At 42.8% G+C, this 17925-nt stretch overlaps 1 protein-coding gene across 6 annotated transcripts in view; it reads left to right on the top strand.

Moving 5' to 3' along the window:
* The window catches only part of nectin1b (nectin cell adhesion molecule 1b), a 187158-nt gene that overhangs the window by 53145 nt on the left and 116088 nt on the right, over positions 1–17925 (top strand). For 4 of the 6 annotated variants that reach the window (XM_058080331.1, XM_058080334.1, XM_058080333.1 and 1 more), the window contains exon 1: positions 16299–16885. In XM_058080331.1, the coding sequence (XP_057936314.1) occupies positions 16831–16885 (55 nt within the window). In that variant the 5' untranslated portion in view covers positions 16299–16830. Of the gene's footprint in view, positions 1–16298; positions 16886–17925 lie in introns of those variants that run through there. The other 2 variants (XM_058080329.1, XM_058080335.1) reach the window with 2 other exon arrangements.

Genomic DNA, 17925 nt, shown 5'->3' with positions numbered 1-17925 from the left:
ATAATAAAGCAGTGACTTCAATGGCCAACTAACCCAACCAGCACTACATTACTGGCCAATTGGTGATGCTATGGCTAACTGACTTGGGTCCTGTCTACACGGAAACATTCCTGGTATTTTGGTTTATTTGGGGACAGGGGGCAGGGTGAAAAGTATGTAATACTGTATTTTCTGCACAACAAGGTGTACAATACACTCACCTTATGGTTTTATGAATCTTCTTGCATAAATCCAGCAAAGGTTTGGTTTATCGCTGCCAGCATACGTACTGTTCCCTGATTAGTTTATCGCTGCCAGCGTACTTATTACGTCCCGGTGTTAACGGGAAATGGTCAAACAAGTCAAACAAGCGTAGCGCTGACCAAAGTGTCAACAACATTTTTACGCATTTTGGAAGTCAGTGCACACATAAGGCACACCGCTGATTTTTGAGAGTGCAATACGGTACCCGGAATTGTGTTCCATGTGTGTAGAATGTCATCTTACATCTAAGACGAGCTGCGTTCAAAAATAAACATGCTTCTTGTACTTTTTTTTTCCCCACTCACAATCTGCACATCTTCGTCGGACATTGTAAAACCTTCCTTACATTAAAGAATTAAAACACAACATGGTGAAAATGTACTCATCCAGCTCGAGTCGTGTACACACACACTACTACTACTTGCCATCCTAAATTAATCTAACTGCTGCTAGCTTCTATTCACACTCTATATGAGGATATTCAGGCAGATTTCCCCTGCGTTTGTCACCATTTCAACCTTTTTTGGTCGGGGGGTCCGCCGACTAAATGCTTCCTCACACGAACGTTCCTTCTCGCCATGTATCCACCGCGGGGTGCAGCCATCAACTCGGCTTTAAAATTTGTACCAGTATCAGTAATTTTCTAACATTGGCAGAATCTATACCGGTATATAGAAATTATTGCCCAACCCAACCATAAAATACCCTTTTGACCTGAACAGGTTTCTGTGTGGATAGCCCCTAAGCAACCTACATCCTCACTCACTCACTAACTCTATGATAACTCTACAATTGACTCACTAAGTAACTAACTCTATGATAGACTAACTGACAGACTGATCTAACTTACTAACTATATAAAAAACTAACTGACTAAGTAACTTAATCTCTCAGAGACTAAATAACTCTACGAAAGACAGACTGACTAACTAAGTAACTAACTCTATATGCTCGGCTAACTGACTAAGTAACTTACTCTATGATAGACTGACCAAGTAACTAACTCTACAATAGACAAACTGACTCACTAACTCTATGATAGACTACATGACTACGTAACCCATTACCTCTATGCTAGACTAACTGACTAACAAAGTAACTGACTACCTGCGGGGGTGACTAACTCACCAACTGACCACCTGACGTAAGAAGTAACCAACAAATTAGCCAATTAACTAAGAAAAATAACTGACTGGACACTATGACAACTGACTTAAGTCACCAACTAACCAACCAATGGAAGAAGGGACTGATGGGCTAGCTGGCCACTGATTGATGACGTATCCATTCGTCGCTGTATCTCAAGACCTTTGTCCATCTTGTATTGGGTGACCAAAGGTCCTGTTTTCCCAGGCTTTCAGTCCTGTCCTGGCCGTGCTGTGTTTAGTTAATCCTCTGATGCATGAGTCCAAGTCTCATAAAATTGGGGTATTGTGCACAAGGGCAGGGTGCGACACTTTTTTCAAGAATACACTCTTGCTTTCATTCTAAAAGATAGCAAGCATTTGACTTCAGGTTCCTGTCAGTGCCTGGTTTTTCAAACGTATTATCAGTGTCTTTGCTTCTCAATAGTATTTGCTAATATCAGAATCGTGTCTGCGCAGAGAGGCGGCACACTTGACCAAATTTGAGCACTTGAATCGAGCAGCGTACTGATCAGCACCAATCATAGCAGTCATGTGACATGGTGGTACAAAGAAACAAAGAAGCAGCAAGTGAACAAACATCAAATTTCCTATGAAAGTGTAAAAACGAGAAATGAGCTTAAGCGCTAATCAGTGTCATCAGTGCACTGGCTGGAATGGAGGCTGTCCTGGGGGGGGGGGGGGGGGGGGTGAGATTATCGTCCATCTCTTCAATTAACTGCCGGCTTTTGCAGAAAAGGAATGAAAAAAGCTGAAATTGAAGAAGCGGGTTGATAAACCAAGGCCACAAATTGAAACGGTGGCCTCATGCATTTTGGAGTGTGGACACAGACCACGCTAAGTCCACGAGAATGGGGGGGCAGAATTCAACAAATTTCCGAGGAGAGCCCTTCAAAATGCGCACGGTATCGATATCAGGCCTTCCTGACAAGCGATAAGCATAATGAGCTTTTCTTCTCCTCGGTCGGGTGTGAGGAAATCACATTGTCTGTGTTCCACATGTACGTCTCATTATCTCACCTCAACTTTCTTCCGTTCAATTCCCACACTATGTGCTCACTAAGCGCCCAACCATGATGAAAAACTATTTTTTCCAAAGCAGTTTTATCACAAACTCATGGCCAAGCAGCAAGATAGCGAGGCCTTCATGCTGGTCTTCCGCACCTTCAGACACCAGGCGGTAACCTTGAAGGGGAGACACAACATTAGATACGCTTGTGAGGGCTGTGCCCCAATGAAATGGCTCCATTGTTTTCACTGTTATGAATAATGCCATTCTTTTCCTTGTATGTATTATTGATGGATATATTGTTTTGAAGTGATCTTGAATTGGGTTGCTGTGGTGAAAGAACGCGAGAGAGTTTCTAATATTTTGGTTCCCCGTATGAAAAGGTTGTGAATATTAGAAACAGTTCTGTAGTTACACATTTGCAAGCGAAAAGCATAATTAGGCTTGCAAAAATTGCACATTTGCAATTTTTCATAGGGCTTGAGGGAAGTTAAAGGACAAGTTTTGGAATTTTGCCCATCAGCCACAATCTTTATGTGAAGCATGAACACATTTATTTCCCTTCTCTGTGCATTCTAACGAGAGAAAAGCTAGCTAAAACACTACTACTTTTTCCTAGGCACATGGATATAGCCCAGGAGCATAGGTACAGCGACAACACTTCCGATGTCTGCTCTCCCTAGGATGGCTGTGTCTTCCAGCACAAGATGTGTACTCCAGTCCTCGGGTAAAAAATGTTGTTGCAAACCAAAATCTTGTTGAGTTTTCCTAGTGAGATGCATCCACTCTTTCGTCTGTGAATGATGACTAGCGGTTAGCAAGGCATCATGTTAGTCCAAAAAAAAAAGTTTTTGATGTTGCTGCTACAATAAAACTATGGCTGTAGATTTGTTACAAGTCACTTAATCACTCTGTCACTTAAGTCACTTATGGAATTTGGAACACCGTTGGTGTTTTTTGAGGTTTTTTTGTTAAGCTAGCTTAGCATTGTTAGCTAGCTCATACTGGCTCGTTTTTTTCTTGGTAAAATACACAGAAAATGGGTCGGCCCATTTTTTGGCAGTTATTCATAGAGTAACCTGATTGGTGCTTCGAAATGGTTGTTTACATTCAAATGAGAAAGGTGGCTTTTCTGCGGTTTGTCGGTGTTTCCTGAACTTTGTTCCCCGTTCCAATAAAGTATCTTAGGAATAGCGCTTTCCACACTGAAACGATCTGCAGAAGTTTTGAAGAATAGCGGATGTCAAGAGATGGCGCTACCACGGTACTACAGTACCCTAAGGTGGACTTTGTATACATTTCGCCTTTGCTAAGACACAATAAGGCGCTTGCTGACATACGAGGAGTCTTTTTTTAAGATGCAGCAAAGCTGTAGGGACTCGACACAGCCACTAGCTAACAAGATTGTGAGCTAGCCAGTTAGCCACAAATGCATGTAAGGCAAATGTTTCCTACTTCCATGGAATGAGAGAACATGCCAAGTTGGACAAATCTGACTTGATGTGGTGTTTAGGTCATGTCAAGATAATGTCTCCATGTTTTGTGTCATGACTGCCACCTAGTGACCACATTACTACATATCACTTGTATATTTTAATATTTCCATGGTGTAGGTATTAATTTCTGGGATACACAGCAATGATCCTATACTTAGCAACCTAGCAAGAAGACGTGGGAGTAGCATGGATTGAGAGCTCTGCGGCTCCGTCCAAGGACGTGCAGTCTGCGTCTTCTGATAAGCTGCAATCTGATGCACGCACATCAAGCGTCTTGCAGGAAAAGAAGTCGCCAGGAGAAAATAAAAGCCAGGAATAAACGCACACACTCCACTGGGACAGACGTCTTGTCATGTCCCTGCGTGGAACAGCGACCTTTCCACATCTGATCCCTCTTTGGCATGAAGGCAGGTTATCAGCACTCACCTCCTGGAAACAAGCTGACTCATCAACTTCTTATTCCAACACAGCACTGGCGTATTCAAAGATAGCCACAGTAAATAAATTATAAAGCCGGCAAAGGGGGATCTGCAAGTGGCGATAAGGCACCGGGTGGCCAAATTGATTACATCCTGTTTTCTTCTTCAACCTGTGAATTTATGCCCAAACAGCAAAGATGGACTTTCGTCTTCGAACGATGCCCACCAACCCAAACGTTCTAAAATGAAAGGTGACTAAAAGTGCATTTAGATCGTCCTATACAGGTTTTCTATGCGCTAACTACAAAAATAACGTTCAAACCTATATTGCAGAAATTAATTTATCACAATCGGGTCTGGAACCAATTAACTGTGACGACCGAGGGACAAACAACTGTATTTGTGTTTGCTACGCTAGCAGGCCACCAGCTGCTTCACGGCACCACACTTGGCCTCCTTTCATTTTCACCGGAACCTGCATGATAGGGCGACTAGCTTGTCTCCGTCCAGCCAAGCAACAAGTGAAACTCGTGCGTGTGAAATCGTAACGCCATCCCAGGAAGTTGACACACGTTTCATGGCTATCGCCCAGGTGAGGACCAATCAACAGGAGGTTCGTTAAACACCAGGTTTAACCCCATAATAACTTTAGGGTGCTTCGCCCAGTCACCATGACATTTGGTACTCACTGTTCAGTGACAAGCACAAGTGAGCAATATTGGTCGGAAAAAAATGTCCATCAACAAGCAACATATGGGCGGGATTGCTTGGAAGTTATTGAGCGTTTGTTTTATAATGATAAAAGTGTGAGGACATGTATGTGACATACACGCTAGTATTTTCAACACAACCCGTAGAGTGCTACATACAGTGTCTTAAATGCTAAAAACAATGCTAGTAACAAAGCTACGTGCTTCCCATTTACGATGCGAGTTAAAGGTTACATTAATAATAACACCTCATCCACCTTGGCAACATGAATGTAGTTATTTCATCACGTAGCACAAAGTAGACACTGCCTTTAGTTCCACAAAAAACAATATCACCGTATGCTAGCTTGACTGTGTTAGCTGGAATTCTTATTCAGCTCCAACATGAAAGTAAGAGCTAGCGCAGCGAGAACCATTCAGACGTGTGCAGCGACTCTGTTGATAAGTCCGGTATCACTGCCCACCCTGGGCTCACTCGCCAGCGCTCTCATTTTCCCGCTTGGAAGCCCGAAAGCCTAATGAAAGATCTGCAGATATCGCCATCGCTCCACCACCTTGCTCAGCACAATTGAGTGGAGCATATAGTTACTCTTGGAATATATTTCATATTTCTTCAAGGATGCGCTGACAGAGAAGGAAGTAATCAGTGATAATAATCAGTACGCTGCTTTGTGTCGTCTTCCATTTCCACGGTAAAGAAATACGCTAATGACGGATACTTCACTGCTGAACAAACAGCCAGCTGAAAGTGTAGAAATCTTGGGACAAATGACAAAGCTGGGATTAATGAGTACACACAACAAATGATACACATTACAACTGAAGGCAAAAACTCGAAAGGAGTCTCTCCAATGTGTCCTCCATAGTCTCTCCTCTGTCACTGGTACCAGTTGGATGTGCCTTGATCACCTCCCCAGGGAGCCCAGCTGCTTTTCCTTTGGGTCAGCACCCAAAGCTCGTCTATGTTAGCCTGGTCAGGATGAAGCATTCAGGGCACATTTGACCTGTAATGTTGAGGTGATCACAATGGTGGCAGCAAGTGGCCAAATGAGTTTTCTCCAACTGGGTAACCGGGCTCTCCCTTGGAGAGAAAGTGAGAAGGTGAGAAGCACTGTCATCTGGGAATAATCGTGTTGCTCCTCCGCATTGAGAGGAGCCAGATAAGGTGTTCAGGGCACGTCGGACCGGTAGGAGGCTTCGGGGAAGACACACTGGAGAGACTATGTCTGGTCATTATAGGTTATCACATGGTTTGTCTGGTATCAGACCAGGTATCATGCCCCCAAGTGTCAGTATCGGCCCGAGACCAAACGTTGATAATAAGATCACATACTATTTAATCATGAGCTTATTATCACATACTATTTAATCAAAAGACCGTTTTGTTTCCAGAAAATGTTCAGTTTATTAAATGTATTATATCTAAACAGTGTAAACACAATAATTGCAAAAATATTTCAACAATAAACTTTTATCAACAGTCTTATCTTATCAATGTCTGACAATTAAAGTTCCATTAATCACGTTTGGGCAGCAAAACAAACACTGTGTGTTCACGCTCGTGCGCTGTTCTCTGATTGGTTGTTTCACGGGCACGATACGAGTGGACAGCTACGGGGGCTGATACTGGACATGGTTATTTTATCAGTATCACTGCCCTGGGCTTTGACACAGTATCATTTCGGCCTTTTCCCGTATCATTCATGGGCGGTTTCTAGGGTACCGTGCCAATTAATACTGTAGTATGTGATAATGCCTCGTATATCGGGCAGTAAATCGAGAGCCTTGCCTTTCGCCTCAACGGAGCGATGCAGCATCGGCATCACTGAAGACGCCGCAGAAACCTGCATGTCCATCTCGTGTTCATTTGGAATTAGCATGAAAAAGATACCATCGTCCTCGTGTTTGACAAAGTGCCTGAAAGCAGACTCCATCTAAAGACATCAACTTAGATGTGATCTTCTGATGACACGATGCCATAGTTAAAGAAAATAGAAAAAAACGTTGAAAGAAATGATTGATGCTCTTAAAAGCTGCCGTCCTCCAGCTACGCCGCACTAATAGCTAATCCGGATTTTGACTGTGACAGCAAACCTCGGCTAATTAATCCACTTTGATACAAGCTTGGATACGCACCCGAGCCGCCAGCTTCTGAGAGATCAACTCCCAGCTTATCTCCAAAAGACGACAACGACTGGGAAACATTAGCATTCCAGCAGCGGATTGACTCAGCCTTTTCCATTTATACCTTGCATGGAAGCCCACCACTGTAGCCTCTTGGCTTCTACTCTATTATTTTTACGTCTGCATTCTTTTTACACTTGTACGACCGTTAAACATGCTGACAGTCAAAGTCTGACCCTGGAAAGGATTCTTTCTATTTCCGTTATGTGCAATGAGATTGAGTGCAGAGCTCAACCTTGATTGGCTACACAACTGCCACATGACCAGGAAAAAGAACACACAATCTGGTCGGTTTATGTTGCATTAAGCCCTGATTGTGCCCCATGAATTCTGCCTAGCAACAACTGGCCATGCAAATGAGTCACATGACCAAGAGAAGGATAACTGCTAACCTGCTAGCTAGCTAAAGTTTGACATCAATTGTGAGATTGTACAACTTGTTACATGCATCCTATCTTAGGGGCAGCTGTGATTGTGCCCCATGAATTCCACTACATGGCAGTGCCTAGCCAGCTACTGTCGCCAGCTGAGTTTTTATTTGATTGGCTTCTTCATGATCTGTTTTGTTGTCAGAGTTGATTATTTAGCTTCCAAGTGGTAGACACATTGAAAGTAGAATAGAATGTAGTATTGATACTCAAGTGATTCTAATTATTCCAACGACAGTCAATTATTCATACGTGTCCATGTATGTTTGATGAGAGAATGCGCCTGCTAGTCATCATCAAATGGAGGATGTTGTGAACTAATGCCAAGACCAAAAAGCAGAGCCCCGATTGGACGGTCGAGGTGCAGGAAGGATGCTGCAGCTATTTTAAGATGCGCGCCCGAGGCTGCTTATTTCCTTTATGTGGAAGAAACACGTGAAAAATCATTTGCATGGAAACACTTCTGCTTTTTTCAATTTATTTGAAGCTTAGCATGGCTTCATCAGCGTGCACTCATTTAAACATGAAATAAGACGCAAAACATGCGGTGCCATGTGACGTGAAATCAAGTGCATGTGCTTGCCAAGCCATAATAAACCATCACAACTTTTCCTGGCTGCTCTTTGCTTCCTGGTCAGATCATCAAAAACGGCCATCAGATGCTATGCAAGATGACATGAGTCATGTTGTTATGTGATGACAGCAGCGCATTGGCATCCTTTTTCTTACGTGGAGATGCTGCTTTACTTCTGCTTGACTTTCAGTCTTCTTTTTTTAATTGCAGCTTTCATCTTCTGCTGAAGGAAAGTGATGCTGAGCTTGTTGCCTCAACACAGCACGAATTGCTCAGCATCATTAGTGGCTCTAGCCAGCCAGCAGGCTAGCACTACTGCCTGGTCATGTGACACATTTGCGTCGATAATGCTGCGTTCAAGGATGGAAATTGGAAAAAAAAAACACTCAAAGATTCTGTGTGTGCTCCAATAATCAATATTTTGAATGACCAATAAATAGTGCTTGAAATTATGCAGCTTCACTTTTCTGGTGATGATATGTAGTATTGAACACTGGTCACTGGGTGTCAGCACTGTTATTGTAGTGTTGGCTGAGACACACAAGTACCAGAACAGAACAACAGGCACAATATTTACCCATTGTTAACAGATTTTCCATGTCGTATATATCTACTATATTGGCTACTAGGAGTGGATGCCTATAGGGGTGTTATTTCATGTGTAGAAGGCTCTAATCATGTTAAAAATTGTATTTAGAATGTAGGTGCTAACAGGTTTTCCATGTCTTATATGTCTACTATATTGGCTAATGGGAGTGTACAGGTGACTATAGGGGTGTTATTTCATGTGTAGAAGGCTCTAATAATGTTAAAAAGTGTATTTAGAATGTAGGTGTTACCAGGTTTTCCATGTCTTATATGTCTACTATATTGGCTAGTATGAGTGTACAGGTGACTATAGGGGTGTTATTTCATGTCTAGAGGGCTAAAAGGCGCGTATGTCTTGGAAGTTGTGAAAGCTTTGGAGGAGGGTGAAGGGATGAATGCCTCTGCTAAACGCCGTACTCGGCCCCCCTGCACCGCAGATTGGGATTCACACCAAAACAATAATCTTACGTTTTTTCCATCAATTTTGATATTTCGTAGAAGCCGTTGCAAACTTGCAGTGTAATTTTCCCATGTGCTCTGACTATTTTTTTGCGGAATTCTATGGACAAATGCTGAAGATGGTCCTGTTCGTAAGTTAAAGAATCCTTTTGAAAAATCCCGGGTCCAGATAGTGATCTCGATCACCCCCCAAATGTAATCAGTTCTTCCATACCCCATTTCCCACAAGTCCCGAACATTTCATCCAAATCCATTTGCAGCTTTTCAAGTGAATTTGAACACAAGCAGACAAACCAAAAACAACCTCCACACTGCACTTGCTGGTAGAGTAGCGAGTAATGTAGCGTCTTAGGACGTTATCAGTGGCTGTTAGATGGCCGCTTAGTGCAGATAATACCATCATTACAATCGTTTGCACCCTTTTCCTCCAGTGAGGATGGAAGAAAATGTCAAATGGAAAAAAAGGAAAGTGTGGTGATGGTGCACCCTTTCCAGTGTTTCATGCTACAATATCCCAAGCTAATGTTCATCTTTCATGCTAACATGTTAGTGCTGGTGCTTTTTACATAATTTCAGACTCACTAAAACTCACTAAAACGGTTAGCTTGGGTGTGTTGATGTTTCTCATGTTTTTGTCAATTCTGCTTCTGCCATCCTGATTCTGTCTGAATCTGTGATGCTAACATTTAGCTCGCTCATGCTAACATGCATGCTATTGCAACTGCTAACTTGTGGACAGGTTGCAGTATCATGAGAGTGTTTTCATTGTTATCCTCATATAAAGATGATATATTCCTGTCTAAATGAGCAAATACTTGCTGGTAACGCTAACAGTAACTGTAGCTAACGTGTGCTAATGCTGCTGCTAACTCGTGGACGGGTTAAGTCTTGTATAAAGATGATATCTTTCTTTCTAAATGAGCAAACATTGACTGGCAATGCTAACAATAGCTGTGCCTAACATGTGTGGTAATGCTACTGCTAACTCATGGATGGGTTAAGTCTTGCATTAAGCTGATATTTTTCTGTCTAAATGAGCAAACACCGGCTGGTACCGCTAACAGCAGCTGTGGCTAACATGTGTGCTAATGCTATTGCTAACTCATGGATGGGTTAAGTCTTGCATTAAGCTGATATTTTTCTGTCTTAATGAGCAAACACTCGCTGGTAATGCTAACAGCAGCTGTGGCTAACATGTGTGCTAATGCTATTGCTAACTCATGGATGGGTTAAGTCTCGCATTTGACATGATATATTCATCTGGACATTGTTTATTCCTAACAGGCTTGTTGAAAGCGCCCCATGAAATATGAAGTCATATTTGTGTAAAGCATCTTTTTATTTGCATATTGTGCGTTTGAAGCACGGCTGCAGCGTGTTTAAAGTTGACCGCAGATGGAAGGAAATAAAAGAAGCTATGTAGAAATACAAACTAGGGTAGTGTTTTTTTTTTCTTCTCTTGCAGACAAACAAACGCTGGTGGATGAAAGACGTGTTTTCCGCGGGGACAAAGACTTGGGAAGCTCCCAATGCAGATTTCACGCCGCAGACCTGGACTCGCTTCCACTCATCACCACTTGTGCCAAACTTGTGCTCTCATTTGCGTCGCACTCAGCAGCACATTTGTCCCATCTTTCATGAGGCCATCAATGGAGACACTTGTGGCTTCTTCTCAGGTCACGTTACTCAAACAGACAACAGTACTTGGCTTCCTCCTTTAAGTATGGGGGGTGTACTTTTATCTCCAGGTGAACAATCATTATCAGGTGGAGGTGCTCTTGCCTGTGACGCTGAGCTCACTTGGAAACTTTCACAGGAAGAACTTCTGCATGCTTCTGCTTCTCCTGATGGTAGCGATGTGCTAATGGTCGTGTGGAAATCTGAGGATCAACGTGAGGGTTGAGAGCAGTTTTACCTGCACTTCATTTATTGCTTTGAGTGACTTTCGGTCCAACTGCACTGACCCGCTGGAAATAAACTGATGACAACCTTTTTTTTACTCGTGTCCTGGGTCTTCCCTGAACACCTCCCACCCTGACCGGATGCCCGAGCCACCTCATCTGGCTCCTCTCATTGATGCGGAGCAGCGCTTCTACTCCCAGATGTCAGTGCTTCTCACCCTATCTCTATGCCCAGTCACCCAACGGATGAAACTCGTTTCAGCCGCTCGTCCTTTCCACCACTACCCAAAGCTCATGATCATACATAGGTGAGGGTTTGCGTTCCATACTTCCTTCACTTGGGAAAAAGACCTCCTCCGCTCGGGGCAGGACCTCATCCCTGAACATAGATGTAGAATGGAACCTTGGTTAGCATCATTAATTCATTCCAGAAGGTCCAACTCAAATGAAAACCTCCCATAAGATGTCATGTAAATCCAATTCAGCCAAACATGTTAACACAAAACAGGTTTTTATACTTCTACGATGAGAACTTTGCATGCAGTCAACAATAGTAGTAAAAATAATAACTGAGGAATGGAAAGGATAAATGGACTTCTAAGGTTACGTTTACCTTCATTGAAGAAATGGTTGTTGACGTGAATGAAAGCAGGAAGTTGGTGGTAGATCTTGGGGACAGTCATTTCAGGTCAACCTAAGCTTCATCATTTCTGTGCATGGAAGTTGATCTATGCATGGAAAACTCTAAATATGTGTTTTGCACTCATAATTTTCACTCAACCGCTGATGACGTCATAGATGGTTGATATGGTAATGGTAATGGTAATGGTTTTATTTCATTTGAACATGCATCAGATTACAATTGAGTGCATCCCATAATCAGTTCACAGTTCCACATGTCCAAAAGGAGTAGGAAGAAGCAAAGCTTATTAAATCCTACCCCTCCATCTGGTACTTTTACAATCAGTAACCGTTACATTTGTTCACTTCCTGCTTTCCATAATACAGTTTAAGGTTTTTTTTTTAAAATAATGTACCTTGTACCGAAGTAGGAGGTGATATGAGCATCCAATGACATAATGTGTACCATAGTAAGTGTCAATATAGTGATATGTATAGCACATCATGACTGGTTCAAGACTCTTCATCCTTGTATTTAGCAAACATCAACTGCTTGTATTGTTTCTTGAATTGGCTCATCGTTGTGCATTGTTTGAGGTCCTTACTCAATCATCTCCATAGTTTGATTCCACATACTGAAATGCTATGGCTTTTTAACATAGTCCTAGCATACAAGTGTTTCAAATGTAGTTCTTCCCTGAGATCATATTTCTCCTCTCTTTTAGATAAGTATTAAATGACATTTTTAGGTAATTGTTATTTTTAGCCTTATGCATTATTTTAGCTGTTTGAAGATGAACTATATCAGCAAGTTGAAGTATTTGTGATTTTAGAAATAAGGAGTTAGTATGTTCTCTGTAGGCGGCATTATGAATTATCCTTACTGACCTTTTCTGCAGTACATTTAGCGAGTGAAGATTGCTTTTATAGTTATTATGATTTCATAGATGTCATAAAAATACAGATACATAACATAACACGGAATTTTGGACGCTAACCGAAAAACATGCTAACTGGGGCGTATGCTAACTGGGATTCACTGTACCTTTACACAAAGCTAACGTGCTGCTTTTGTAAGCACTGAAGAACCTAATGAAGATAATCCACAGTCTGGGATCAAGCTAACATACGGAACACGTTGTGCAAGAGGGGAAATGAACCGTGAGTCAAACACCTCGTTTGACTTAAACGGCAGAGTTGGGGAACTAGTTTGACACTTTCTGTCAGGAACGTCAGACTGAAATTGCTTGTCAGAGCTTCCCAGTGCGGTGGGCCCTGAAAGGCCTTTGAGGTGATGTCAGCACATCTCTTCACATACCCACAGCCGACGCTCCTCCTGCATTTCTACCAAAGTCTGCTTATTCAAATGTCAGCATCACATCTAGGAAGAAAAGCTCCAGTGGTGTCTTCTGGATGGACTTGGAAAATCAGGCCTCGCTGACTCGTTCATCTCCTCTGCTTCACGTTGGACTCTGGCAATGCTGTTTCTATCTCTCAGCATGTGGTCTTGGTGTGGTCCACCTGTTCCTGACCACACGATGCTGCTTTTATTGTTTAGTTCACCACGCCTCACATATCCCTGGTGTGTAATGTCCGCATCCTCTTCCAGCCTTCCGTAACGGGAGTGGGACATCCTCTCTAATGAGCTACCAAGCTCATCTCAACAGTTGAGTCCATATTTTATGTGCTATCTCTGCTATAGAGAGACTGTAACGCGTCCCTGATGTGTGACGGCAAGATAGCCTGTTAGCATGTGACAACAGAGTCAGATTTCCAGTCCGCTGCACCAAATCTTACAACATCCGTAAACTCTTCCTCTTTTTTACTCACGGTGGCCTTTTATTGTAGACACACTACGGCACAGCTGTGCAATATCAGCTGTGAGGTGGATGAAGGGGAACCCAAGGCCTCAGCGTCCCTCTGAAAGTCTATTCAAGGGTGCTGGACAGAAGGGTGCGGGCGTTAGTCCAACCTCAACTACAGGAGGCGCAATGTGGTTTTCGTCTCGGCATCGGAACACGGACCAGCTCTATACCCTTGCAAGAGTACTGGAGGGTACGGCTGGTCTACATGTGATTTGTGGACTTGGAAAAGGCGTTGGACCGTGTCCTTGTGGGGGGTCCTCTGTTAGTGTAGGATTGGTGTCCTTGTAGAACCGGAGCAGGGGCCTGTTTGCCATTGCCAGCAGTAAGTCCAGCCTGTTCCTGGTGAACGTTGCCCTTTGTCATCCATTCTGTGCATCATTTTCATGGAGAGAATTTCCAGGTGTTTCAAGGTGTGGAGGCAGTCCAGTTTGGGGCCTTAGGGTCTTGTCTCTGCTATTTGCGGAGGAGCCAGAAATGTTTCATTGGGGTGGCCAAGGTGAGACCATGACTCACGTAGGGATGGCAATAAGTCTGGAGTGCCGGTTGGGTGGCCAGTGGTAACACTGCCATTGTTTGTGGACGATGTGATCCTGATGGCCTGTGACCTTTCTCTGAAGGATAAGTATTCAGTCACATTTGAATCTCTCATACAACCCCTGGCAAAAATGATGGAATCACCAGTCTTGGAGGATGTTCATTCAGTTTAATTTTGTAGAAAAAAAAGCAGATTATAGAAATACCACAAAACTAAAGTCAAAACTGCAACTTTCTGGCTTTAAGAAACACTAAAAGAAATCAAGAAAAATGTTGTGATAGTCAAAAACAATAATAAAGTAGTAGAAACAAAATATGGAATCACTCAATTCTGAGGAAAAATTATGGAATCATGAAAAACAAACAAAAAAACTCTCCAACACACCACTAATGTTTGTTTATAACAGCTTGCAGTCTCTGAGGCGAGTGACAAACCGTGTTCTTCATCAATCTGGCCCCAACTTTCACTGATTTGCAGATTGGAGCCTTGTCGTGAACCATTTTCTTCAGTTTCCACCACAAATTTTCAATTGGATTGAGATCCGGACTATTTGCAGGCCATGACATCGACCTTATATGTCTTTCTTCAAGGAAAGTTTTCAGTTTTTGCTCGATGGCAAGATGCATTATCATCTTGAAAAATGATGTCATCATCCCCAAACATCCTTTCAATGATGGAATAAGAAAAGTGTCCAACATGTCAACAGGGACTTGTGCATTAATTGAAGATGTAATGACAGCCATCTCCCCAGTGCCTTTATCTGACATGCAGCCCCATGTCACCAGTGACTGTGGAAATTTGCAGGTTTTCTTCAGGCAGTCGTCTTCATAAATCTCATTGGAACGCCACCAAACAAAAGTTCCAGCATCATCATCCCCTTGCCCAATGCAGATTTGCGATTCATCACTGAATATGACTTTCATCCAGTCATCCACAGTCCACCATTGCTTTTCCTTAGCCCATTGTTATCTGGTTTTTTTCTGTTTAGGTGTTAATGATGGCTTTCGTTTAGCTTTTCTGTATGTAAATCCCATTTTCTTTTAGGCGGTTTCTTACAGTTCAGTCACATTTGTTTTGCTGTGCATTTTCTGTTTTCAAGACATATTCCTTTTAGTTTTCTGTCTTGACATTTTGATGTCTTCCTTGGTCTAGCAGTATGCTTGCCTTTTACAACCTTCCCATGTTGTTTGTACTCGGTCCAGATTTTAGACACAGCTGACTGTGAACAACCAACATCTTTTGCAACATTCTGTGATGATTGGTGAGGTTTGGTAATCGTCACCTTTGTTTCAATTGACATATTTTGTGTTGGAGCCATGATTCATGTCAGTCCTCATGGTACAACGGCTCTCCAAGGTGTGAGCACTCTTTCTTAACTGCAGACTAATGGGCAGATTTAATTTGATGCCGGTGTTCATTTTGGAAATGGAAATTTACAAGGTGATTCCATAATTTTTTCCTCAGAATTGAGTGATTCCATATTTTTTTCCCTACTGCTTGATTAAATGAGTTTAGTTTTGTGGCATGTCTGCTTTTTCCTACAAAATTAAACAACTGAATGAACATCCTCCAAGACTGGTGATTACATAATTTTTGCCAGGGGTTGTATGACGTCCCTCTGTAGGACTCACGAAAACGGATATAGATATGTCACCAACGCTTGTCTGTGACTTCAGCTCCTAAAAAATGGGAGAAAAAACTTTTGAGTGTCATGTGATTGGCTGCTGGAACAATTGAAAATCTATAAAAATGAACAAAAATCAGGATACATCATATATATTTTCTAACTACATAACTACTATTGCCATTCTCTGTATAATTCCACTATTACCCCTTTCATGAGACTTTATCACATGTTTATTGAAGTTCATCTGGGACAATTAAAAATAATGATATGAAAATCGTTTTCTCATGTTTTTATGAAATATAAATATTACCATTTTCTTTAATATAATAAATGAACGAAACAAAAGTAGAGCAAAGTATGATAAATGCTAAATAAATGCTAAGTAAATGCTGTTTTTTTGGCCTTGGAGGCTCCCTGAACTTTCCATCCCACCATGAGGCCCCGCCCCTCCTTCTGACATCACCAGATCCCAAGCTCTCCCGGAGCTTGTGGTGGGGGGGGCGGGCAGGCAGTCAGTCAGTCAGTCGGCGAGGCGTCGAGCTGGATCGAAACCCTCACTTTCTGCTTCTCGTTCCAGGAGAACATTGAGGATCTTCGGTGCTTTCCCGCCGTGGCCGCGCGCAGACATCGCTCTTGCCGGACACTTGAGGGACACAAACCGCGGGAAGGGGACGTTTTCCCCCCTCGAGTGCGTGCAAACTTCCCGGCTCGCATCCCCCACGTTTGGAGAGACTTGATCGTTGGATGGAGCAGACTCACTTGACGCAAACTCTGGTGCGCAGAAAGAAAGGCATCATTGCGTCAAATTGATCGCATAGTTTGCACGTGAAGGACGGAGGAAGACTAGTAGTACCACCAGTAGTAGCACCAGTAGTAGTAGTACTATTACTAGTAGCAATCCAGGGACCCCCACCACCACCAGCCCACCAGCCCACATCTGCACTCCGCTCAAGTGGGATTTGCGCAAGTTTGCATGCTCACTCTTTGTGTGCGCTTGTAAGAGAAGAGCCGCAGAGTTGAGGTGCCATGGCGCAGCTGTGTGCGGGGATTTACGTGCTCCTCCTGGCGCTGCACGTCCAAGGTAAGACAAAACTGTAAAAAAGACAAAACAAACCAAACTCTGTTTGCTTCATTCGTTGTTTGCGCCATTCTCATCATCAGCGTGTTTGACGGATCCTTCATGGAATTAGCACACAAACAAACACATCACATTTGCACTTCAGAGCGTTTGCTGCAGAATTTGACTGCTTGTAAAAAAAAAAGGGGGGGGGGGGGGGTGACATTACAGCGGTGGCCGCTCGATGGCGCAGTACGCAAATTGAGCGCACTTCTTCCCAGTCTGCTCTAGGCGGGCTGGGATGAAACCAGTTTGGCCAGATCCTGTGAAGATCTTTTATTTGGAATTGGATTATGATATTTATTGATACACACTTTGTGTTAGTTTGTGTTATTGCTAGCCAAGAAAGTTGCATTCAAGGACACCACGTCATTTAAGTTGAAGTGGCGTGTTTAGGGTGTAGATGTGTATTCTGGGCTTTACTTCAATGTATCAAATTGTATTAGTATTGTAGTATTAAGATTATGTGAGTGATTGAATGGTTTGTATTTGTCTTTCTGTTTATCTACATGTATAATCAAGATGTATTTGTCATTTTCGAAGTGTCCATTAATGCATCCGCGGGTGTCAGTGGGGACGTGGACACTACACTATAACAATGCGAACATAATTCATCAAATTGACTGCTGTTAACGTGTGATTGTTGGTCATATTTCTGTGATGATGTTGATGAGAGGAAGTGTTGACAAAAGAGTGCCGTGGGTGGGGTGGGGGGTGTCATCCATCATGGGAAACATGTCCCACGTCTGCGGGGTCCAGAAGGGTGAAAGAGATGGGAGAACGTTGTTCACTGGGCTGTGTTCTTTGATCAGAAGCTGTGTGTGTGATTTCCACTGAGATGATCCCTTTGCTTGCTGAGAAGATCGGGATTAGCCCGCTCCCTCCGGGATCCGCTGTTTGAAGCTGTGCAATCAAGGGTGTGCAAAATGTCTCCCAAATTTCTACTGGAGGCGTCATGGAAAAGATTGTTGTTTTGAGTGAGATGGGAACTTTTGCGGCGTTTG

Source organism: Doryrhamphus excisus, chromosome 8 (assembly GCF_030265055.1).
Source record: "Doryrhamphus excisus isolate RoL2022-K1 chromosome 8, RoL_Dexc_1.0, whole genome shotgun sequence".
In the NCBI taxonomy this organism is placed as follows: domain Eukaryota; kingdom Metazoa; phylum Chordata; class Actinopteri; order Syngnathiformes; family Syngnathidae; genus Doryrhamphus; species Doryrhamphus excisus.
The sequence above is the reverse complement of the archived record's forward strand: the minus strand, read 5'-3'. Positions and strand labels throughout refer to the sequence as shown.